Source organism: Protopterus annectens, chromosome 3.part1, assembly GCF_019279795.1.
Source record: "Protopterus annectens isolate FY-2018-M chromosome 3.part1, PAN1.0, whole genome shotgun sequence".
NCBI classification, from domain to species: Eukaryota; Metazoa; Chordata; order Ceratodontiformes; family Protopteridae; genus Protopterus; species Protopterus annectens.
Window position 1 is genome coordinate 49,281,210 of NC_056732.1, and position 26,921 is coordinate 49,308,130.

At 40.9% G+C, this 26,921-nt stretch overlaps 1 protein-coding gene across 4 annotated transcripts in view; it reads left to right on the forward strand.

The window, feature by feature from the left end:
- VIRMA (vir like m6A methyltransferase associated) overlaps positions 1-26,921 on the forward strand; it is a 1,734,630-nt gene that overhangs the window by 1,205,597 nt on the left and 502,112 nt on the right. For all 4 annotated transcript variants that reach the window (XM_044066546.1, XM_044066545.1, XM_044066547.1 and 1 more), the window contains one exon: positions 13,030-13,279. In XM_044066546.1, coding sequence (XP_043922481.1) covers positions 13,030-13,279 — 250 coding nt within the window. The remainder of the gene's footprint in view (positions 1-13,029; positions 13,280-26,921) is intronic.

Below are 26,921 nucleotides of genomic sequence, written 5' to 3' on the forward strand. Positions count from 1 at the left end.
AAACAAGTACTTTCTCTCTTAAGCATGGGGGCTATTCAGCTGGTACCAGAAGAGGAAAAGGGACAAGGTTTCTACTCAAGACTTTTCCTGGTACCCAGAAAAGACAATTCATGGCTTCATATCCTGGACCTGTCTACTGTAAACACCTTTTTGGAGATTCCAAAATTCAAGATGCTGACTCTTCACCAATTACTTCCTATGCTAGGCAAAGATGCCTGGTTGGCAACACTAGATTTAAAAGAAGCATACCTGCACATCCCAATCAGGGAATCTTGCAGAAGATACCTACGCTTCAAAGCAGGCTACACGCATTATCAGTTCTCTGCACTGCACTTTGGCTTATCTACTGTGCCCAGGGTATTCACAAAGTGCCTAGCTCCAGTTATTGCATTTTGCAGGCAAAGAAATATTCAAATATACCCATACCTGAACAATTGTCTAATTCAGGCAGAAAGCCAGGGCATACTTTTGAATCATCTGGCCTTTGTAAAAAGGGTTCTAAATTTTCTGGGGTACACCATAAACGAAAAGAAATCACACCTGGTACCCTGTCAACAAATTATATTCCTGGGAGCAAGCTTGATTACAACTTCCCAGATGGCTTATCTCACACCAGAAAAGCAAATTCATTTGACAACCTACTTCAAACAAGTAGCCACAAAAACCCTGCTATCTGCAATATAAATACTGCAAGCCTTGGGGTTCATGGCCTCCTGCATTCTTCTAATTCCATATGCAAGACTGCATATGAGGAAACTACAGTGGTATCTAAAAAGCCTATGGTGTCAACTTTCTCAAGACCTAGAAACAATGATTCCTATCATACCTTGCCTATGCCTAGAGTTCCTTTGGTGGGCAGAGGCCTGCCACCAAAACAAGGGACTACCTTTCACACCACCCCCTGCCGCCCAAACCCTAACAACAGATGCATCAGACTATGCATGGTGGGGGGCTCACCTGGCAGGGAAGTGCATTCAGGGCAAATGGAACCCAATTCAAATGCACCTGCATATCAATAAAAAATAAATGTTAGCTGTACAGAATGCTCTGACAGCCTTCAAGGACAACATTCTTCCAGGACAACTAATGGTAAAGACTAACAACGCCACTGTTATGTGGTACATAAACAAGCAGCACATTGTTACCCCCCTTGCAGACTAGCCACGGCATTGTGGAACACAGCCTTGAGCTACCAAGTGCATCTACAAGCTCAATTCCTGCCAGAAAAATTAAATACACTGGCAGACGGACTAAGCAGAAACCTCATGGACCCACACGAGTGGAAACTGGAACCAAGGATTTTCAACATCTTGACAAGCAAATGGGGAAGCCCAGATATAGACCTGTTTGCTTCTCCCCAGAACTACCAATTGGACAAATTTTGCACAAGGGCTCCCACAAACAAGCCTGAAAAGTGGATGCTCTGTCCTTCAGCTGGAAAAAAACCTATCAGTCTATGCCTTCCCCTCTCTGCCTCTGCTCTCCAAAGTACTACTAAAAATCAAACAGGACAAACCAAGGATGATTTTAATTGCTCCAGACTGGCCGTGCCAACACTGGTACCCCCTCCTGCACAGTGTGTCATGGTTATCTCCATGGCATCTGCTTCAGACTCCTCTTCCCTGTTGTCTCAGCAGGAGGACCAGATTCTGCACCCTCAGCTTCCAACACTGAACCTTGCAGCCTGGCTAATTACTTAATCTCTCCTTTACCAAACTTGTGATGGATATCATCTTGAGGCAAGGAGGCCTAGTACTAGAAAATCTTATGCTGAAAAATGGAAAAGATTCTGTGCCTGGAACCAGTCTCAAGGGATGAGCACAGCAGCGCCCAATTTACCTCAGATTTTACAGTACTTAACTGAGATGCTTCACAAGGGCCTGTCTTTTTCCTCCATTAAAATCCATGCCACAGCCATTTCAGCTCATTATAGCACAGAACCTCCGCTCTTCTCTCATCCACTGCTCAAGCAGTTCCTCACAGGGGCCAAAAATTTGAGACCACCCAAGAGAGATCCAACCCCAGCCTGGGACCTTAACTTTGTCTTGGAGAAACCACTCTACCTCCTTTCGTGCCAGTTGCTACTGCAGACTTAAAATTTCTTTCTTGGAAAACAGCTTTCTTGTTTAGTAATCACTTCAGCTAGAAGGGTATCTGAATTAAAGGCCCTTATGGCAGTGGAGACTTTCATCATCTTTCATGTGGACAAGGTGTCCCTCAGAACCAATCCATCCTTCATGCCCAAGGGGGTATCCAGTGTGGCTCTTAATCAGTCCATTCATTTGCCAACCTTCTTTCCCAATCGACAAAATAAAGGGGAACGGATACTGCATTCCTTAGATGTGCACAGACAACTTAGATTCTACTTGGACAGGACTAAACCTCAAAGGAAATCTGAACAACTGCTGGTAGCATTTGCTGCAGGGGCAGAGGGGAAGGCTATTTCAAAGCAAACCATTTCTAAATGGGTAAGCCGTTGCATTCATTTCTGCTGTAAGCACCATGGAAAACCTATCCCCCAGGGGATCAGACCTCACTCCACCAGGGCTGCATCTACCTCTGCAGCCTTTTTCCATACCAGGGCCATCCTAGAAGCTGCTACCTGGAGTTCTGTGCATACTTTCACCAAGCATTATCATTTGCCAATTTTCTCTAAATCCAGAACTGCCTTTGTCACTGCAGTCTTGCAGGGCCTTATAGCTGGCCCTAATGCTATCTAAACTCCTCCTCCCAACCATAGCTTTGGGAATTTACCCAAATGTAATGACTGCAACAGTGAAACACGAAGAACATAGTACAGTTGTCTACACTTACCATAAATGTAGATGTTCGAGTGTATTCACTGTTGCAGTCCTGGTTACCCTCCCTCCAGCCCCTTAACTTCTTTTGGCTATACCTCTACTTTCCTTTACTATGCTTAAAAGCCTTTTTGGTGTATTTGCTTTTTTGTTGGAGGTATATCTTTGTGCTTTTATAGATTCATACTAGGTTATCTGCCCTAGGGCATTTATAAGCCTAGCCAGAGTGTGTTTGGCTTTCGCCACCCATTTTAAATGAATTTTGCTATGCCCTTTTTCGAGGTTAGTATACTGTGCCTATGTCTAACAATGACACAGAAGTGATGCCCGGGGTAAACCTACGATCTCCCATCCACTCATCAAGATTCCTCTTGAAGAGAGTCAGTGAGGGACTCTGCCTAACCTGGACTGGGATTTTATTCCAGAGTGAAGGGAGCCTCTGGGTTATGAATCTGTCTCTCCAGCATGTCCTATTTATTTCAGTGCTGAGGTTCAAATCTCTCGAGCCCGTAGCTCGATGGGATTTGGATTTTCTGAGGTGAAGCATGTCCATTAATTCCGGGTTGGACATGGCTTTATACGTCAGGCACAGATTGCCTCTGAGCAGGTGGTATGCCACTGAGTGGAGCTGGAGTTTCTTTAACCGGGCAGCATATGGCATCTGTCTGAGCCCTTTGATCCTCTTGGTGAGGTACTTTTGGGGTCTTTCCAATTGCTGCAGGTGTCTGGTAAGGTACATCCCAAAAGGGGCATTGTACTCAATTATGGGCCTGATGAGGGATGAGTAAAGAGGCACGATGACCTCCCCTGATCTAGATGTGAATCCCTGCATGATTAGGTGGGCTATATAAAATGTTTTTCTAACCACTTTGGCCACGTGGTTGTCAAATGAGAAATTGCTATCAACTTGGGTCCCCAGGTCCCTAATTACTTCTTCTGTACTTAATGAATTACCACCTATGTGGTAATTTGTGGGCACTTTGTTTTTGCCAAAGGGGATGACTATACACTTTTTGGCATTTAGCTTGAGGCCATGGCTCTGGCACCAGTTGTCTGTTTCTATGAGGCCCTGTTGGAGGATGCTTGTGTCGGCTGGAGAGTCGATTACGGTGCCCAGTTTGCAGTCATCTGCGAATTTGGTCAGCCACAGTCCTTCCATGTTAGCCTGTACCTCCGAGAAATGTATACCGAACAAGAGAGGTCCCAGGACTGAGCCTTGTGGGATGCCACTTGTAACTGGTTTGGAGTCTGACATGGCTCCAGCAATTCTAATCACGTGGGTTCTGTCCTTGAGCCAGTTTGCAACCCATCTAGTGGCATAGGGGTTTATATTTGAGCTGGTGAGCTTATCTATAATGCCCGAGTGGGGTATTGTATCGAAGGCTTTTGCAAGGTCCAGGTAGGCTGTGTGGACCACCTTCCCCTTGTCAATGGCCTTGGTGACTGTTTCAAAGAAATCATCCAGGTTTAAGAGGCAGGATCTGCCCTTAACATAGCCAAACTGCGTAGGATCCAGTGTCTGTAGGTCCCCCATATCTTTATTTATGAGGTCCATGATGATCCTTTCCATAGCTTTGCAGACCAAGCTAGTCAGGCTTATGGGGCAATAGTTTCCATGATCCGTTGAGGCACCACCTTTGTGGAGAGGGACCACTGTTGCTGTACGCCACTCTGGGTACATATCCTGTAGTAAGGCAGAGAATGAACAGTAGTTTTATGTTTGGGTTTAGTTCTTCTTGGAGTTCATGTAGGACGCAGCCCGGGACACCGTCTGGTCCCACTGATGCTGTGTTTTTTGCTTTGGAGAGGGCAGCTCTTACCTGAGCATCTGAGATGTCAGGGGGGCAGCATTCTGCTGGGATAGATATTTGCCCTTTTGGTGGGGAAGGGGGGGAGAAGTTTGCACTGAACCTGTCATTACATTTGGGTTATCTGCTTGCAGGTTGCCCTCAGTCAGCAGTCTTAGATTCTGCGTCGGTTACTGGAACAGTAGTTTTATGTTTGGGTTTAGTTCTTCTTGGAGTTCATGTAGGACGCAGCCCGGGACATAACTACTGGTGTTCCACAAGGATTGGTTCTGGGACCCCTACTGTTTGGAATCGACTTCTCAGAAGTACTGGCTAAAACTAAAGGACTGTGGCTGACAATTTGCTGATGACTGCAAACTTGGAGCAATGATTGAAACCCCTAGCGATGTCAAGCAAGAAGGTCTTACACAGACTAATGACTGGTGCCAAAGTCATGGCCTTAAACTTAATGCAAAAAAATGCATTATTGTCCTGATCCTGCAAACTACCTGATCAATAACAATACCCTAAGCACACAGTCAGTGGTGAGAGATCTGGGGGCACAGGTTGACAGCAACCTTAACTTTGACCACCATGTCTCCACAGTGATAAGAAGGGTATTTTATATTGCTCTTCTAATAAGAAAGGGCATTGCCTCCAGAAAAAAAAGAGGTTATAACCCCCCTGTACTCTTCTGTCATCAAGCCAATAATAGAGTACAATGCTGCCTTTGGTATGTTCCTTTCCAAGCACCTGCAGCAATTGCAGTGACTGCAGAGGTTCCTTACAAAGAAACTTCATGGTCTTCAAGATGTGTCGTATGCAGACAGACTAAAATCATTGTCACTTTACTCTGTGTCATGCAGACTTCTCAGAGGGACCTGTGCCTTTCATCTAGAGCAATCTCTCACCCAGCTTTAATGGAAATGCTCCACATTGCACACAGGTCACTCACTCAAAGGATCTTAACCTCCTGTGTGACATCAACAGAACTTGCTGGAGAGACAGATTGTCTCACAGAGGTTGCCCCAACTTTGGAGCAAGCTTCCTATTCATGTTAAACAAAAACCCTCATTGGCCGAATTTAAGAGCAATTTGGACGATTGGATAGGTAACCGGAAATTCACCCCAGAGGTTCCCCCTTTGTGCCTCTTGGACAGGGGTTGTTTGATGCTGGTTTTAGTGTCTGCTTAAATCAGACACCCTTGGCAACATGGGTTAAACTTGGCTAGGCTTGTAAGGGCCCTGGGGCCATCACTCTGGTAACCACCTATGATCCTATATAAAATATTGCATAACTGTCATAATCAGTCAGAGGAGGTTAGAAAGGATTGGGGAAAAAGAGTGGATAAGCAATTCACAAAGAAACAATGGGGGGGGGTGCATGTATGTCTCCCAAGTATGCAACAAAGTCTAGAAGATCATTGCTTGGAAGTGTTTACATAGGTATTTCTATACCCCAAGTAGACTCCAAAGAATTTTCCCTCCGGTAGACAGCAAATGTTGGAGGGGCAATGGGAAAGAAAGAGGTAATTGAGAACATATATTTTGGGAGTGTAATGAGGTGGCAGACTTTAAAAAGTCCCTGCAGCCTACTCTAACAGAAGAGAACATGCAAGAGGAAGCACTTACACTCCCCTGAGAAGTCACTCACAGAAGATACAGATGTTGATGAAGGTAAAGGGTCCCCATTGTCACCTCCTGAAGATGTCCAGTTTGGAGACAGCCTTGGAATCCTGAAACAGAGAGGTGGCTGGAAGTCCAGCAACCCTTCATCTAAGGAGTCTGCATTCCTGGAGATATTTGGTATCGGCCTGTCTACCTCCTGAGTGACTACGTCTGTGGATGACCTCATTGATTTGACCTCTCGGTGGGCATGGAAAGCCCCAGACACCATTGAGCCAGTCCTCTGGAGACCAGACAAAATTTCCACAGCAGCAGAAGACGGGCAGTTTTGGATAAAAGAAGTGCCTGTTGATGCCATTGTCGTGGAGGCAGCCACTAAAAAGGAACTCTTCAAAGAAAGTTCCACTGTCCATCCACCAAGTAAGGAGTCTTGAGCAATGGACAGGTTGAGCTTCATTGACCTTCGCCTTAAGGTCTCTGAACTATTTGGCACATTTCACCAGGTTACAGAGACCTAATTAAGGAACTCTCTGATACCCTTTCAGGATCCATTTCTGATGAGGTACAGGCATCTGTCATTTCTCAATTGGCTACCCTGCAGTCAGTTTCCAAATTCTTCCATGAGGCTAATTTTGCAAGCAGCCAAAGAAACCTCAAGGGCAGCAGGTTATTTCGTTTCCATAAGGAGGCACACCTGGATGCGCTTATGTGATTTTTTGCATTGTCCTCCAAGTCTTTGATTGTCAGTGCTCCCTTTGACTGAATGTCTTTGGCTCCAAAGTTAAGGACACTTTATCCAGATGTGAAAAGGAACCAGACTCTTTAGGAAAAATTCACAACTTTTTGTGTCATGTACAACTAATTTGCTTAGATCAGGAATAAGGTCACCCTTTATAGATGGCTTTCTGATTGTATAATTTGAGTTTACTGAGTTCACAGACTCCCCCTACCATGCAAACCCAAAGCCCTTTCCACACAGTCTGTTGTCACCTGCATAGCTTTCTTTAGAAATACCTCATTTCAGGAGATTGGTACAGCACCATGGTCTGCATTGCACACCTTCGCTAAGCATTATAAGATGATCTGCATGTTTCACTGTTGCAGTCTTCACATTTGAGTTATCTGCTTGCAGTAGCCCTCAGTCAGCCTGACTGCTCTGACAGCCTTCAAGGACCACATTCTTCCTGGACAATTAGTGGTAAAGATGGACAACACCTCTGTTATGTGGTACATAAAAAGCAGGGGGGTACCCATTCATACCCCCTCTGCAGACTAGCCATGACTCTGCCTTGAGCTACCAAGTGCATCTACAGGCTCAATTCCTGCCAGGAAAACTAAATACATTGGCAGACGAACTAAGTGGAAATCTCATGGGCCCACACGAGTGGAAACTGGAGCCAAAGACTTTCAACATGTTGATAAACAAATGAGGGTTCCCAGATATAGAGCTGTTTGCCTCCCCCCAGAACTACCAATTGGACAAATTCTGCACATGGACTCCCCATAAACAAGCTTGGAAAGTGGATGCCCTGTCCTTCAGCTGGAAAAATCTGTCAGTTTATGCCTTTCCTCCTCTGCCTCTCCTCTCCAAGGTACTACTAAAGATCAAACAGGACAAACCAAGGACGATACTGATTGCACCACACTGGCCGCGCCAACACTGATACCCCCTCTTGCGCAGTGTGGCACTGCTGGCTCCATGGCACCTGCCTCAGACCCCTACCCTGCTATTGCAGCAGGAGGGCCAGATTCTGCTCCCTCAGCTTCAAATCCTAAACCTGGCAGCCTGGCTAATTACCTAATCTCTCCGTTGCCATCCCTCAGTAAACAAGTGTTGGATGTCATTTTGGAGGCAAGGAGGCCTAGTACTAGAAAATCTTATGCTGAAAAATGGAAAAGATTCTGTGCCTGGAACCAAACTCAAGGGATGGACACAGCAGCGCCCAATTTACCTCAGATTCTTCAATAATTAACTGAGATGCTTCACAAGGGCCTTTCTTTCTCCTCCATCAGAATTCATACCTCAGCCATTTCAGCTCATTACAATACAGAACCACCCCTCTTCTCTCATCCACTGCTCAAGCAGTTCCTCAGAGGGTCAAAAACTTAAGACCACCCAGGAGAGCCCCAACTCCAGCCTGGGACCTTAACTTTGCATTGGGAAAACTCAGTCTACCTCCTTTTGAGCCAGCTGCAAGTGCAGAGTTAAAATTCCTTTCTTGGAAAACAGCCTTCCATTTGGCAATCACTTCAGCAAGAAGGGTATCTGAATTACAGGCCCTTATGGCAGTGTAGCCTTTCCTCATCTTTCATGCGGACAGGGTGTCCCTCAGGACAAACCCCTCTTTCATGCCCAAGGTAGTATCCAGAGTGGCTCTTAATCAGTCCATTCATTTTCCAACCTTCTTTTCTAATCCACAGAACAAAGGGGAACGAATCCTGTACTCCTTAGATGTGCACAGACAACTTAGCTTTTACTTGGACAGGACTAAACCTCAAAGGAAATCTGAACAACTGCTGGTAGCATTTGCTGCAGAGGCAGAGGGGAAGGCCATTTCAAAGCAAACCATTTCTAAATGGATAGGCCATTGCATTCATTTCTGCTATAAGTACCATGGAAAACTTATCCCACAGGGGATAAGACCACACTCAACCAGGGCTGCATCTACCTTTACAGCCTTTCTCAGAGGTGTCCCTACCAGGGACATCCTAGAAGCTGCTACCTGGAGTTCTGTACATACTTTCACCAAGCATTACCATTTGCCAATGTTCTCTAAATCCAGAGCTGGCTTTGCCACTGCAGTTTTGTAGGGCCTTATAGCCGGTCCTAATGCTATCTAAATTCCTCCTCCCATCCTTAGCTTTGGGAATCTACCCAAATATAATGACTGCAACAGTGAAACATGAAGAACATAGTACAGTTGTGTACACTTACCATAAATGTAGATGTTTGAATGTATTCACTGTTGCATTCCTGGTTACCCTCCCTCCAGCCCCCTGACTTCTTTTGGCTGTACCTTTATTCTCCTTTACTATGTTTAAAAGCCTTTTGGTGTATTTGCTTTTTTGTTGGAGGTATAACCTTGCATATATATATTTAATTGCTTCCTATTAGGGGGGCACCTGACATCTGGGGCAAGAAAAGCTGATGTAATGGCATCGGCTGCATGCTTTATACACCTGACGTCACTAAAAGATGAGACAGCAACCGATGCAGGACCTATGACTTTGATAATCAGGCCGACTGATGGCTACTGCAAGGAGATAACCCAAATGTGATGACTACAACAGTGAATACACTCAAACATCTACATTTATGGTAAGTGTACACAACTGTACTTTAGATGTGCACACCTTTGCTAAGAGTTACAAGTTAGATGTGCACACTTTGCTAAGTGTTACAAGTTAGATGTGCGCACCTTTGCTAAGCATTGCAAGTTAGATGTGCACACCTTTGCTAAGTGTTACAAGTTAGATGTGCACACCTTTGCTAAGCGTTATAGGTTAGATGTGCTCACCTTTGCTAAGCATTGTAAGTTAGATGTGCACACCTTTGCTAAACGTTACAAGTTAGATGTGCACACCTTTCTAAGTGTTACAAGTTAGATGTGAACACCTTTATTAGCAGTACAAGTTAGATGTGCACACCTTTGCTAAACGTTACAAGTTAGATGTGTACACCTTCGCTAACATTACAAGTTAGATGTGAACACCTTCGCTAAGTGTTACAAGTTAGATATGCACACCTTTGCTAAATGTTACAAGTTAGATATGCACACCTTTGCTAGATGTTACAAGTTAGATGTGCACACCTTCGCTAAGTGTTACAAGTTAGATGTGCACACCGTCACTAAGCATTTCAAGTTAGATGTGCACACCTTTGCTAAATGTTACAAGTTAGATGTGCACACCTTCGCTAAGCATTACAAGTTAGATGTGCACACCTTCGCTAAGCGTTACAAGTTAGATGTGCACACCTTCACTAAGCGTTACAAGTTAGATGTGCACACCTTCGCAATGCATTACAAGTCAAGTACTATGTCTGGGTGTAAGTCTTCATTTGGTGCAACAGTCTTCAAAGATCACTGTGATGATTCCACACAAGTTTCCAGCAGCTGGGTATTCTGACCCATCAGTCTGATCAGACGGACAGGATAAATAGGATACAGTAATTTATGTAAGACAGGATCCTTTCATTCATATCCATCTGATATAACCTCCCTCCCTTTTCCCCCCTTCCAAATATTCATGCCGTAGGGCACAAAGAAATCTTCAATTTATTTCTGTTAACATATATAAAACCTGCCTTTGCTTCTAGGCACCAAACTTGATCTGAGGTAGCTTCACACTCTAGTGCATTATGGGAGGACAAAATTTAAGGGAGCTCAAGAATGAAGCAATAGTTTTACTAGTGCAGATGTGACAATTAGCCCAAGGTCACGTCAGTTGTATTGGGCAGAGATGGGTGAAAGTATATAGCATTATGGTAAGTACATAACTACCATATTTATGCCCAAAATGAGAACTGTCTTCATTCTTTATATACCATGGTCTGGATCTGTAAGAATTCCCTGTCGGGATATGTCCCAAGTAACTAACTTGTCAGCAGGAGATGATGACACAAAATGCAGGTAAGCAAATCTGGATTGCAAGTTTGTATCCACATAACTATCTGCAGCATTACCAAGTAATATGGTATTATGGGGAATTTGTCTCCCACATCATTTTTGTTGTACATTATCCATTCTTGATCGTATGTACAATGAAACCCTTGCAGTTTGGTGGAACTGCCTTACTGAATGTACTAATGGTCACCTTCCCGTCAGTCTTGTGGCAGTTCGCAAGCTTGTGATTGATGTAAATATGATGATAAAAGTATGCTTTCTGTTACAAATTAAATTTGGAAATAGCATTTAATCCTGCTAAAATATTGTGGTTGACATTTCCTTGTGAGGGATACGTTCTAGTTTTGTTTCAAAACGTTGTAGGGTTGCAGTTTATAGCATAGTAACATGTTTTTGCGGACACCTTGTTCCTGGTATTCAAGCAAGATAGTATGCGGCTTCATGGATAGTGATTCTGAGTGCATATTTAACAGCTACCCTACCTTAGTCAACTTTTTTGTTCTTTTGTAGGAAAAAAGGGATTGATTGGATTTCGTAAGTGCTCATTATGTGTTTGAGACATGGATGTCAAGAAATTCACCTTGAGAGCAAAGCGCAAGAAGAGAATCTAGGCATCCATGTCAAGAACATATAGTAGGTTATGATTGGTGACCTGGTCGTAATTCTTTGATTTCTGATCCATGTACTTTGACTTGGAGAAAAAAATTGTTGGCACAAAGTGTTTTACCAGGCTGAAAACAGATAAAGCACTTGTTCTGTCCAGCTGAGCACTTGGTTCTGTCCAGCTGACAGCCGCACACATCTTGCTTCTTTGCTTAAGAATTCTGAACAAGCCCAAAAGTAACAAAATCAGGGGTAGTTTTTAGATAATCGTTTTTACTCACTTGAAAAGTTAGTAGAACAAGTTTTGTATCAATATGCGTTTTCTGAAAAATAAGCAGTTGTGAAACTGGTTGGTTTTATCAATTTGTCTGTAATTCTCAGTGATTACCATAAAATCAAAAAAATTGTGAGGGACAAACCACAAATGTTGCCAACTCTGGGACAGTTGAGAGATATGGATAGCAGAGAGAAACAAAGCTGTTATACCTTCAGCTGCTGCTGTTTGCCAGCTGGTGTTGTCTACTGTTAGTCCCAATCATAACAGTACTGGGGGGGTGCTTAACATTTATTACGCACCTCTCTAAGCATTGTTACGACTGGGTATCACATTAGAGAAGGTGTTAATAAGTTTATCTTTTTCATCATGTTGAACTGTAGTCTGAGCTCCATTCATTACAACGCGAATTGCTAGCAAACACGAGTTCTTGAAAGGTAGCATTATTGTTTGCTCACTGTTTATTCCTGAATGTATTTCAGCACGGTTACTTACAAAATCATATTACTTCCCATCAACACCTGTGTACTCTTACAGTGTAAATATCTTTGTCATCGCCTATCTTTATTTTGGGTCATGGATAGAGGGTTGAGATAGAAATGTTAATGAAAAGGTTGCAGTGAGAAAAGGGATTCCTGTTTTGTCATGTATTCCTTAGGGATTTTGGCACATTTCAGCAATAGTAAGAGCATTTTAGTATTATTTTTCAGGATTATATGGCGTGGTTTACTATTAGATTTTCGAAGCGAACTCCATCAGCGGTACTGTTGTCGAACACGGGAGTTCGAAAACTGTAATATCGAACACCAAAAGCCAACCTAGGAACGGGTTTCAACATGGGTCGAGATAGGGGAGAGATTTTTAGTTCGGCAATAACACTGAACACCTATCTCGACCCATGTTACAACCATTCCTAGCTTGGCTTTTGGTGTTCGATATTATCGTTTTCAAACTTCCGTGTTCGACAACAGTACAGTCGACGGAGTTCGATTCGAAAATCTAATAGTAAACCGTGGTTAAATGCTTTTAGTCTTGTCATATAGACCCCTAAAAATACTGTCAGTACATTTTGTGGAATATTTATGATCGCATTATTTACAGGCTGTTCAGCTCCTACTTGGCAAATCAAGAAGTAGAGAAGGTAATGTAACTTGTATAATGCTCACATAACCAGCATTTTGTCTCTAAAAAATCATAAGTTATTGCTGTGAGGCATTGCCGAATTCTTAGAAGCCATTGTGGGTGTGAACTTTAATAACATACACTATAATAAACTGAAAGAGCACAAGTAAAATCAATGTATTTCTTTGTTGCAGTACTCCAGAAGGAAAACCAAAACAATGTACCACACACACTGTGCAGCTGCTAGCGCTGCTTGATTCTTTTGCATCTCATGGAGCTTGTAAAGTGGCTACCCTTACCCTTATAAGTGGTAACAGTAAAGGAGATGAGAGATTTGTGGAGTTTTTCCAGGAGCTGCTGGTGCTAATGAAGACGTCTGGAGACGGTACACACCAGCAATGTGCTGAAATTGTTGCTTCCATTGTGCAGTCCCTTTGCGATCAGGTAGATGAAAATACTGTTTTATATTTTAAATGAGTTGCATATTTAAAGTTTATTGATTTCTCATTAATTTCTGTCTGTTGTTACCACATTGAAAGTATATATATATATATATATATATATATATATTTACAAAATCTGTAACATTTTTATTCACAGATTGTGAACAGTATATACTATTGTAACTGCTTTCAGCATATAAAGAATAAAAGCGTACTTTTGTTAGGAGAACAAGACTTTTTTCTGATATGAGCATAGGACAAATTAATCCTGTACATTCATACAATTCAGCATGCTAAATAAATGGAATTGCATTGTAACAGTAAAATAACCAAAAACTTTTAACTGCCAGTCTCATCTCGCATGCTTAGCCTGCCCTTTTTTTAAAGTGTTAGTCCAGAGAGGATCCACATTGTGCTGTAAAGTGTTATTTATGATTTAAAAATAGAGATACAAATAAAAGTTAGAAAAGAAGTGTTAGTGAAGGAAACTGTAAAAAGGAAAATAAGTGAGTATATCAACTAGGTATCTATTTCAGATTAAATTCTTCATTCTTCATTTCTAGAACATGAAATAAGTACATGAGGTGAACGTAACCCAGCAGCTTTGCTACAGTAACATTCTATTAAGAGCAGTGCCAGTAGCCTGAGATGGAAAAAGCCCAGAAAGTACTGACGTAAAATCAAGTTTAAAGACTCTCTCTGTGGTGTCATTTAGGTCTTCCCAGTGACTGTCTTACTGCAAGGCATTTATTGCACAAGTATTTGGTCACATGAAGCAGAGGTTTTAGAATGTCATCCAGAACTGCAGTCTGTTTTGTTATCTGAAACATAGTGCATTTAATTACTAAATTTTCATGATTCAAAAATTCTTTTGTGATCGTTTTCCTGCTCATGGTAGTATACGTTAGTAAGGTGTCGCATCCCCTAAATAGCGTCTTGACTTGAAGCAGAATACATAAAATGACTTGGTTCAGTGTATGGTAACTTAGTGTCCCGTCGCCGTTTTGTGCTGACCTTCTGCACTGCTGCACGTGGTACTTCCAGTGTCCTGCTGCATTTTCTCCTATTTTTGCATTTTTTACTGCATGTTTAAAATTAAGTAATTTTTAAAATGCTAAATTTTCCTATGGTATATTTATTATTTTATTTAAATTTGTTAACCAGGGCAGGGTACTGCTTACAAGTGACCAGTTTGTCTCCACCCAGTAAAGCATTAAAAAGTCTGATTAATTACAGAGATATCTTGCAAGAAATAAATTCTAGACAATTATACAATTGTTGAGAATGTATAGTGATAGTCTTTGAAATCAATGTAATTTTGTAATCTTGCAGTTGTTTTTTGGAGTTTTTCTTCCCAGGCCTCCGCTGAAAAATGGGCACATACCCAGTCAGACTTTCCTGGTAAACACATGTCAAATAAATAAATATAGGATTTCTGTAGAGTAATAGAGATAAACCTACATATATGCAGTTTCTGTAGAGACATATAGACAGATGAGCAGTTTTTTTAAACATGCACAGCATTGTCACAGTTATGTACAAATTAATATATTTTTTTTAGCAGAGGGTTATATATAGATGGCTGTGACTGTTTATGGTACAGGCCTAGAGTTTGAAATACTTCAGTAATGCATTTTTATAACACGAGTTTGAAATACAGGAGGGCTAAAGGAAGAGGGAGCAGGGAAAGTGTCAATAAATGGTGAGTTATTGCTTGATTAGGGTATGAGATTTCAGGTATTACACTGACATTTTACTGTTTTCAGCAGAGAATGGAATCACTGAAAAGTTTATTGAACTTTACCCTCTGTGGTGTCAGTGTAAGGATAGCTTGCAGTTGTTCATAGGTTCATAGGTAGGTACTAGGCTATTGGCCCTAGGGCCTATATAAGCCTAGCCAAAGGGTACTCTGGCTTTCGCCACCCAAAAAAATTATTTTTCTGTGCCACTGTCGAGCAGAGCCACAGAAGTGATCCCTGGGGAGAATTTCCTATCTCCCATCCAATCATCAAGATTTTTCTTGAAGAGTGCCAATGAGGAGCTTTGTTTGATATAGATAGGTAGTTTGTTTCAGAGTATGGGAAGTCTCCGGACAGGAATCTATCCCTCCAGCATGTTCTTTTTATTTTGGTGATGAGGTTTAGGTCCCTAGAGTGTGTAGCTCATAGGGATGGGATTTCTTTAAGTGGAGCATGTCTAAAAGCTCTGGGTTTGACGTAGCTTTGTGTGTTAGGCAGAGATCGCCTCTGAGTAGGTGATATGCAACGGAGTAAAGCTGCAGTTTTTTGAGACGGTCTGCATAGGACATCTCTTTGAGGCTGGTAAGCCTCTTTGTGAGCTATTTCTGTGGCCTTTCCAGTTGTTGTAGATGTCTTGTGAGGTACATACCAAAAGGGGCATTGTACTTTATAATGGGGCTAATGAGTGACGAGTAGAGGGGAACAATTACCTCTTTTTTCCTGGATGAGAAACCTTTTGTGATGAGGTGTGCCACGTAGAAGGATTTCCTGACTACTGTAGCAATGTGATTATCAAAGGAGAGATTACTGTCCACCTGTGTCCCAAGATCTCTTATCACACTTTCGGTGTTAAGTGAACTACCACCTATGTGGTAGTTCATGGGTACTGAGTTTTCACCAAAAGGGATGACAATGCACTTTTTGGCATTGAACTTGAGGCCATGGCTTTGACACCAGCCATCTGTCTCAGCGAGGCCCTTTTGTAGGATGTCCACATCTTTTGGAGTTTTGATTATGGCTCCTAGTTTTCAGTCATCTGCGAACTTCATTAGCCAATGACCTTCTATGTTAGCCCGTACTTCAGAGAAGTAGATACCAAACAGGAGAGGACCCAGGACTGAACCCTGTGGTACTCCACTTGTCACTGGTCTGAAGTCTGATTTGGAGTCTGCTACTTTCACAGTGTGGGTTCTGTCAGTAAGCCAGTTGGCAACCCATCTTGTGACATAAGGATTTATACCTAGTTTAGTAAGTTTATCTATAATTCCAGAGTGGGGGATGGTGTCGAAAGCCTTGGCGAGATCTAGATAGGCTGTGTGAACCACCTTACCCTCATCTACGGCTTTGGTGACTGCTTCAAAGAAGTCTATCAGGTTTAGGAGACATGATCTGCCTTTTACAAACTCAAACTGGGTGGGGTCCTGAGTTTGTAGATTACCCATGTCTTTGTCTATAAGTTCCATGATGATACGTTTTTAGTAGCTACAGCCGGTTTGCTGACATTTTGTGGGACAGGGTACTTTATGCTCCTAGGAGAGTAATTTCACAGGCTCATTGTTGGATAATAATCACACCTGAGAAACAGACATTGCAGTGTACAGCGTGTGTTGGGAAACAACTTAATTTCTTATCTTGTAAAGATGCCATGCATGCAAGCTGAAAGTGGATGTTTAAACTTGAGGAAGCTGGCCTCCACCATACTTTGTGTTTTATGGTTATGTGCTAAGGTTATTTTGTAACTGTCAGCTTTTTCATGGCATTCCTGAGGCAGGGCTACTTAACTGCTTTTACTCTGCAAGTCTTGTACGTTTGTACATATCAACTTACATGGGTGTCTTTATGCACGTCAAACGTGACTGAAGTACTGAACATTGTTTTTTTTTAAACGTCTTTATTGAATTATCACTTGTTACATAGGCAAACTTACATTTCTGTAAAAGTAATCAAACCATATTAACAAGTTCACTTATACCAACATTGTAATTCACGCACATCCAGACCCCACCCCCTGCCCAGAAAACCACAGTGAAAAACTTCTCTAAAGCAAATTTCATACTCTTCAAAACCGAGGTGGAATCCTTCAAAGCCCCCGGGCCTGTGGAAAATACGGCCCAGACCGCAGAATCCTTTATAAATGCATTCTATGAACACCTTCAGGAATGCATGGATCATGCGATCCCAAATAAAACCAAGACCCAATCCTCCAAAGGCAGATGTCCTGTCTGGTGGACCCCAGCCATAAACAAACTATACAACAGAAGGAGGAAACTACTAAATGATAGAGCAAAATCCCAAAAAGGGAAGGCATCACTGATCAGTATTAGCAAAAAACTACGGGCACTCATAAAATTGTCTAAGGCCAGCTTCAAGAGAAAAATTGCACAGGACACTAAGGATAATCACAAGGCTTTCTTTAGTTATGTTAGGAACCTGGGTGGTAATTCCCAGATATGCCCAGAATTAGTCCAAAATGACAAAAAATACACCGAACCCACAGACATTGCCAACATCCTAGCTGACAGGTTCAGTGCAAACTCCCCCCCCACCAAAAGGGCAAATATCTATCCCAGCAGAGTGCTGCCCCCCTGACATCTCAGATGCTCAGGTAAGAGCCGCCCTCTCCAAAGCAAAAAACACAGCATCAATGGGACCAGATGGTGTCCCAGGCTGCGTCCTACATGAACTCCAAGAAGAGCTAAACCCAAACATAAAACTACTGTTCAATCTCAGCCTTACTACAGGATATGTGCCCAAAGAGTGGCATACAGCAACAGTGGTCCCTCTCCATAAAGGTGGTGCCTCAACGGATCCTGGAAACTATCGCCCCATAAGCCTGACTAGCTTGGTCTACAAAACTGTGGAAAGGATCATCATGGACCTCATAAATAAAGATATTGGGGACGTACAGACACTGGATCCTACCCAGTTCGGCTTTAAGAGCAGATCCTGCCTCTTAAACCTGGTTGATTTCTTTGAAACAGTCACCAAGGCCATTGACGAGGGGAAGGTGGTCCACACAGCCTACCTGGACCTTGCAAAAGCCGTCGATACAATACCCCACTCTGGCATTATAGATAAGCTCACCAGCTTAAATATAAAACCCTATGTCACTAGATGGATTGAAAACTGGCTCAAGGACAGAACCCACATGGTTAGAAATGCTGGAGCCAAGCTGGTTGCATAAATGTGCACACCCTTAAACTATAATACTTTGTTGAAGTGCCTTTTGATTTAATTACAACATTCAGTCTTCTTGGGTAGCTGTCTATCAGCATGACACATCTTGACTTGGCAGTATTTGCCCACTCTTCCTCGCAAAAGTGCTCCAAATTTGTCAGATTGTGAGGACATCTCTTGTGCACACCCGTTCAGGTCATCCCACAGATTTTCTATTGGATTTAGGTCTGGGCTGTGGCTGGGCCATTCCAAAACTTTAATTTTCTTCTGGTGAAGCCATTCTTTTGTTAATTCGGATGTATGCTTGGGGTCACTGTCATGTTGAAAGGTGAAATTCCTCCTCATCTTCAGCTTTCGAACAGACGTCTGAAGGTTTTGGGCCAAAAGTAACTGGTATTTGGAACTGTTCATAATTCCCTTCACCTTGACTAAAGCCCCAGTTCCCGCTGAAGAAAAGCAACCACAAAGCATGATGCTGCCACCACCATGCTTCACTGTGGGTATCGTGTTCTTTTGGTGATGCAAAGTTTTGTTTTTGCACCAAACATATGTTTTGGAATTCTGGCCAAAAAGTTCAACCTTGATCTCATCAGACCATAACACATTTTCCCACATGCTTTTGGAAGGCTTGATGTATTGTTTTACAAATTTTAGCCACCCTAGATGTTTTTCTGTACAAGAAAAGGCTTCTGTCTTGCAACCCTACCCAATAGTCCAGACATATGGGAAATATGGGAGATTGTTGTCACATGTAGTGTACAACCAGTACTTGCCAGAAATTCCCTGCAGCTCCTTCAGTGTTGCTGTAGGTCTCTTGGCAGCCTCCCTGACCAGTTTTCATCTTGTCTTTTCATCAATTTTAGAGGGACGTCCAGTTCTTTGCAACATCACTGTTGTCCCATATTTTCTCCACTTTTTAATGACTGTTTTCACTGTGTTCCATGGTATATCCAATGCTGTGGAAATGTTTTTGTACCCTTCTCCTGACTGATACCTTTCAATAATGAGATCCCTTTGATGCTTTGTAAAGCTCTCTGCGAACCATGGCTTTTGCTGTAGCAGGCAACTGAGTAAAGATCAGGAAAATCCTACTAGGACAGCTGAACTTTATTTGGGGTTAACCAGAGTCTCTTTAATTGATGGCAGGTGTGTACCCAAGAAGACTGAATGCTGTAATTAAATTAGAAGGTGCTTCAACAAAGTATTAGTTTAAGGCTGTGCACACTTATGCAACCAGCTTATTGTATGTTTTTTTTTTTTAGATCTTCCCCTAACAGATTTGTTTGTTTTTCAATTGAATTGTACAGGTTATAGGTCACATTAAAGGTGGGAACAGTTTTAAAATGATTTATTGTCTCTTTTTTTATATCACAAAAACCTGGTATTTTAACAGGGGTGTGTACACTTTTTATATCCACTGTATTTTGGAGCCATGCATATGTCCTCCCACCATTTATTTGTGAACTGAACTGCATATCTAATCTCTCTTCCCAATCTTTTCTGATCTCTTCTGATGGATTCCTGTAGTTATTGTGTAATATTTTATATGCCTTACTAATTATCATTTTTTAACAGCAGTTTCTGTTCTAGATTCAGTTAAAAACTCAACAGTGTCGTTCTTTTGTTTAGGGTTCCCTTATACCTTTCTATGTCTGTACTCTGATATCAATCCCATCTAGGGAAGGCAATCACTAACCTGCACACCAAATGTATTCTTGGCCTCTTCCCATTTTATTACCTTTCCTGCTCTAATTATTTGCTCCCAGTACTTTGGTTCCTTTCCCATCTCCAGTAAATTTCAGCCCCCTCTTGCCTATTGTCTGTACCCCTAATTGCAGTCATGCCTATCAACAGAATCTCCTTTCTGCATGCCCATGTTGGCTTAGCTCTTAGTGTACTTATTGCAGCTTTAGGAATATAATATTCTCTGCGACTGTTATTATTCTCCTTAAGGATCCTCATCAAAAGTCCTACTTTTTCTTTATTTCTTGAATTACCTGCCTGCTTCATCATTTTCTTTTTCCACTTTGAATTATAACTTTCTGCTTATGTTATATATAGGAACCTTAACTGTGTAGGTGTGAAATACCCCTTCAAATCCGGTAATCCCAAACCACCTTACTCTTTTGGAAGGATCAGCTTATCCCACTTGACTCTTGCCCTCTTCTCCTCCCAAAGAAAATCCTTCAACTCTCTCTTAATTACTGTCCACAACTTCTCTGGTTGATAAAAACATGCCTGACATGTATATAAACTGAAGGGGCTAAAAGCATTTTTACTGCTTGTATCTTGCAAGAGCTTCCTGTTTCTCAGTTTTGTATTATCTCTTGTTTTGTCTCTTCCCACATATCATTAGCTGTCATAAAAGAATCCTTTTTAATCCATACTCCTAAATACTTCATTTTGTCATGTCCCCATAAATGTAGATGTTGTTGAATCAGTTCATGCTTGGTTACATAGTTTATAGATGCAGCATTTATTTTAGCTTCATTAATTTTATATCCCGAAAAAAAATTAAAACTGCCTAAGAATATTCAACAACACCGAGATGTGCTTTTCTGGTTCCATCAGGTACAACATAATTATACATTGACAAATAAAGGCAGCTTTTCTAGAACACCATACCAGTTGTATCCTTGAATTCTGGTCCCTTGTTTTCTTTGCTAATGGTTCTAAATATAATACAAATAACAAAGGGGAAGGATGAAACCCCTGCTGGTTGCTTCATTCAGATGCAGCTTATCAGAGGGGATCTTTAACTTTGATCCTTGCCTCGGATGCCTCATATATTTTTCTAATTAACCTATTTGTATCAGGAAATGCAAATGCTTTCTTTGCCCTACACATAAAGTCACAGCTTACTCTGTTGAATGCTTTCTCTGCATCAAGACCCACCAGTAACAGCAGTATATTCTACTTCCGTCTGGATCATCTTTGTTCAACTTGTGTTATCAAATGTTTGCCTCCCCTCCACAAAATCACATTGGCACATGTCTATCAATTTTGGCATCACCTTTGTCATTCTTTTAGCCGCTATAGACGTAAACACTTTATAATCATGACTTGAGATTGAAATGGGCCTATATGAAACTGGATCAGATGGATCTTGCCATATTTAGGTATTACAGCTACCACAGCTTTTTCCAGGATGTCAATGCCCCCTCCTCTTTTAAAATAGTGTTAAATAAACCTTCCAGATCTTTATCACTTTCTCCCACTAGCATACCATCTATTCCTGGAGACTTTAGTGCAGATGGATCATACAGCACCATTTGTATCTGGTTTCCTCCTATATTAACTGTTGAGCCTCATCTACTTCTAACCTTGACATATTTAAGTCTTCCATTACTGTTTCCATTCTTGCATTTTGTTGATTTCCCCACATCTCTTCTTTGTACAAATTTTCATAAAATTTCCGAACTATCTGTAATACTTCTACAGGATCTCTGGTTATTTTTCTTGTTGCAAGCTCCCCAAGTTTGGTAGCAACGTTTCTACTTTCTCTTGCCTAAGTTGTTGTGCTCAATGTTGTTGTTCTCTGAAGTTATTATCAAAGAAACAGTTACTTAACAGCAGTCTTTCTAAACTCATGCTTATTATCCAAGTAATCCACTATTCTCTCTGTAACACACCGCAGTTGTACCTCTGTTCTGTGCATTTCCCCTTCTTTTATAATACTTTAACCTTTATCAGCTCCTCAAAATAATTCTTTTTACTTCTTAACCAGATCTCTTTTATTTCTACCCTATTTTCAAAGTCCACTTTCATTTTATCCCACTCACTAGCTATAACTTCGGGAGTACTGTGTATCTTTCATAATATCTTCTGGATAATTTCCACTACCCATTCCTTCAGCTCCTCTCTTTTTAACAGGTAGATGGGGACGCAACAGTGTCTTGTCTTTACTTCATTTTCCTACATTTTTATCTTCATTATTATTGGCACATTATCTGAAATAGTTATTGGATATATATCAAGTTTTCAGCTAAATGTACATGTTCCTGTGACATAATTTCTGTTGAGTCTTGCCCAATTATTGTACCTTGGAGAATAATATGTAAATTCTCTCAGATTTCCTTTTACGGAGTTCACGTCTTTCATGCCAAATATTTTCATGAATTTTTTTTCAGAAATCTAAAGTAATTTGTTATATCTTTCCTTCTAGACCCCCTAGATACATCCTCATTGTTGCAAATCAAGTTAAAGTCCTCATCTTTAAGTAATATCTCCCGCTGAAAGCTGATTATTTCTCCCATTTTTAAAGCTCCGAAATAGCAGTTTTAGGTGGAATATAAATACATGCCAGCATAATCCCTTGCCAGTAGCCCCTTACTACTACAAATCTACCACTATTATCTTTTTATCATTTTTCCTCTTCAGTCACTACTGGAGCTCCTCTAGCAATTAATATAAGCACTCATCTTTTCATTTGCCATGATATTCTGCAAAATATCCATCCTGAAGTCGTTTTCTTTATCAAATTCACATGCCCATTTCTTTCCAAATGTGTCTCCTTGTAGCACTGCCATTTATACTCCCCATCTGTGAATATAATTAAATATTCTTTCCTTTTCATCTGTAACTGTGAGACCATTCAATTCCAAGATAATATGGAAAGTGTCACCATTATGGTAAGAAGTGATTATTCCCACCTGTTATGTAAGACAGTTTTTTTATAATGTCTATTTCCAGTTTTCCTATTATCGGCTTGCCTCCATGAAAATGTAAGAAAAAAGAAATGCCCTCTGTTGTAGCCTGATAGACCAGGTGAAACATTTATTGCATAAGGAAAACTTTTCATTCTATTCAGTGTTCCCATATTTACTTGTTTCCATTTAAAATTTGTAATTGGATTAAGCTAGTGGTCTTAATCCAGAAAATTGCCTGTGCAGAAGCAAAAGAAAACATATCAGCTCTACATACTTTACTCCCCACTCCCACTTCAGTAACCCATGATTACACCTTATTAACTTAAACATGTTTTTGACTAACCTTTCTTCTCTCTCTATTTATTTTACATTTGTTGACCGGGATAGTCCAACTGGATACATGTCCATTTTCAGCGAAGGCCCGGGGAGAAAAGCTCCAAAGGTAGTTACAAAAGAAAACATAGTACAAATTAAGCACAGTTTTCAGACTCTGTAGAGACAAGCACGACAAGCAACTTATACAATCTCACAAACTTATGAAATAGTTTAACAAATTGCAACACAGATAAGTTGCAGGTGAAGTAGTGTTGGTACACAAGTAACTAAGATTTAGTCAGGCTTGGAGCAAGGACATAATCAATGAGAATTGAAATGCTGCTCGAGACATTTCTTGAATTGAGTTAGGGTCGTCTCTAGAGTGAGTTTCAAGTTTTGCCAATAGATTTGGCAAACAGAGAGTCACCATCTATCAGATGAGCAAAATAATCTGGGGTTGCAGTAGGGGTAGATAATGTTTTTAAGTGCAGGTGTTTGTTTTTTCGGGTTGGTAAAGTACTTTATGAGCCACTATAAGTTGGTTGTACTGAATTAGCCTGGGCAATTCTAGCCAACCAAGATTATTTAGGTTTGTAAAGCTGCGGTGGTGCAGCGGTAGCATTGTCGCCTCACAGCAAGAGGTTCTCCCGTTTGATTCTCGGCTGGAGCGCCTTGTGTGTGGAGTCTGCATGTCATCCCACGGTCGAGTGGCATTCGAAAGACATGCGTGAATGGGCATGCCTTTGTTGAAGGTTAGACATTGGGCTGGCACCTCGGCACCATAAAAATTGACTGCCAATCATTAGCGGACCGGAGTTCCCCTGTGGCGACCCCTAACCGGGAAAAGCCGAAAGAAAAACAACAGCAACAGTGATGTGTTCTGTAGGACAAGCCAGTGGCGAATCTAGCTATGTGATTATAGCAGCTAGAGAGTTAAGATCAGTTTTGTTTAAATTGGTAAGTAGAGGGGAGGCATAGCAAAGGATAGAGAGTAGATGAGTGCGGGCAATTGCAGTTCTGGCATGTGGGGTTAGGAATGGTTTAAGCCTATATAGTGAGACAAGTTTTTTGTTAATGGTTTTGATAGTTTTATTGACATGCATATCAAATTTAAGATGATCTATGATAACACCTAAGAGTTTTGTAGAGACATCTGGGGAGGTTATGGTCCCATTATTAGACTTACTGGAGAAAGGTAATACTGAGAACTTTTGGGTGGGGGAGAAAAGTAGTAGCTTAGTTTTGTTGGAGTTTAAGATCAGACAGCGGTCAGAAAGTCAATTTTCAACTATGTTAAAAGTATCCTGAGTTAGTGTCTGCAAATCTGGCTGGGAGGTGGCAGAGCAAATCAAGGTGGAGTCGTCTACATATTGAATGCAGTTTGCTTTTGTGATGACAGTATGGAGCACTATAATGCCCACATCTCTTTCTCCTTTTTTGTTGGGAAAAGAAGAAGAAGGAAAAAGGGCATCTGTTTACTTTAATAACTTTATCACATATAAGAATAACTAAAAATAATTTACTGTAAAATATATAGTTTATATTGTGCAGTTTCATAGAAAAGAAAATGTTTTACTTATGGTTACCTTTTTCTGTCCTGTTCCCCTCCCCTGAGAGTCCTTCCAAACGTTAATGACATGAAGTGAGTCAAATCCTTTACAGTTCCTCACAGGTTTAACAAAGTCAACAAAATCCCACTCTTTCCACTTATTCTTGTACAGCTATATTTCACAAATGTGATTGATGCTTTGCAGTCTTACATTTATTTATTTTATTTTGATGTTTGTTAACTGTGATTGTCTGACTGAGTGTGAGCCCTTTTTCAGCAGTGGCCCGGGGAGAAAAGCTCCATAAAGTTAATGAGAGAGTCATAAAATCACAGTAGCAAAAGAAGCATTAAGTTCACAATAGTGTTAATACAATTTATTCACTAATTTCCATGTTGCTGGACTTCTTCCTTTTCATTTCTTTCTCTAAACTCCAGGTTTCTGCTCAGTTCCACTGTCTGGTCAACTCATTTGTTTTTCTCTGTTTCTGAAACATTTTCCTTTGGAATAGTGGAAGAGGTTTCACTGGCACTAATTTATTATCAGAAAATTTTGAAACTCAGTCCCCTCCTGTTGACTCATTTTTTTGTTGGAGAAACTGTTTCATTTCTTCTTCAGTCTGTTCTGCATTAAAAATGACTTTTATCCTCCAGGGAAAAAATTCTGAAGACAGCTGGAAAAAACAACTTGAATCTCTCACCTTCCCCTTGACATTTCCTGGTTACAGGAATAAATGTATTTCTCTTATGCCTGGTATACAGTGGATGATCATTTTCCACAAACTCTCTACTGTCTCCAGCATTTACTACTGTGCCATTTTCCACAGATTTATCATGATCAACTCTTTCTGCTGGAAGGTTTGCATCTTTACTAATAAAGGTCTTGGCCGATTTCTCATGGCCAGGTTTGGAGCGTACACACATTATGCCATTTCAGTTAACAGTTGCTGCTGTGCAATACCAGTCCAGTCTTTTATTTGTGCATTCATAAAAGTAATATAGTCTGTTCCTTCTAGTTTCTCTGATGCACCAGAAAATCTTAGATTTTCTGTACATGTTCTGTCCTCTAATTCTACCATTTTTGAAACATCTCTTCTTGAGCAGTCTCATACTCAGCCAGCCTTTTCTTCATTTTAACCTCTGATTTTTGCAGTTTTATTAGCTCTTCTGAATACTTGTTTAAAGCTTCTTCCATTTTTCCAGCCTTTTGTTAGTTGAGTTGATTTACTCCTTCAGCGTTTGTTTTATTTTAATAGCTCTGAGCACATTTGACTTATTTTTTCCTCTAGATTGCTGGAAGGCATGTCTTACACCAGATCTGCACCTTGAAATTATTTTTTGCTGAGCAGCTGCAAGATTCTTTCCAGTCAGTGTTTTCTCCTCACCTTTTATGGTTGATTTCTTTCTCATAGTTTCTTCTTTGCAGGCATCCAGGCAGTGTACTTATTACCAAGTAACTGAATTTTACTCAAGCTTAAAATATCACTGGGAGAGCTGAAGTTAAGCTGTTGATCACTGTGCAGCCATCTTGGAAATATGTACTGAAAGGTATGAGGGTAAGAAATTATATAGGGCCCCCCTTTAAGGTTTTACGTACAGGAATGCTTTGTAGTCAAGTGTTCATGTGTCTTAAGGAGATGGGATTAATTGAATGTAAAATGTGGTGGTCAAGGTAAGACTATAACTTGGAAGGAGTGAATGGGGTAAGAATTGTTTTTTTTTTTTTTGCTTTATTTTACTCATGATCTTGTAGTATCTTTTTATATTTCAGCAGTACAAAGTGTGGCTTGTTAACTAGGTTTTTTGCAGTTCAACCGAAGAGTTTATTCAGTCCTAACATAATGAAACTGCGTCACTACACAGATGTTTTTACACTCCTCAGTAGAAACAGAAGTTAACTTGTTTAACTTTAAGCAGCTCAGCAAGAAAGCAACAGCTTCAGCATAACTGGTTTAAGATTTTAACAGCCTCAAAAAAAAGTCTTACCTTGCGGGTTAACAGCCAAATGAACAGTCTTACTTTGCAGGCTGTTTAAACCATAACTAAAATAGCAACCTTAATTTGTAATCTTTTAAACAACAGCCAAAAACATTCATACTTTACAAGTTCTCTCTCCGTAATCCCAGTTAAAACAAATCACACCTATGCCAACTTGCAGTCAACCACATTAAGAGTTAGAGAGCAAAATCCTTCAAGCAATACCATTTTCCCAAGAGT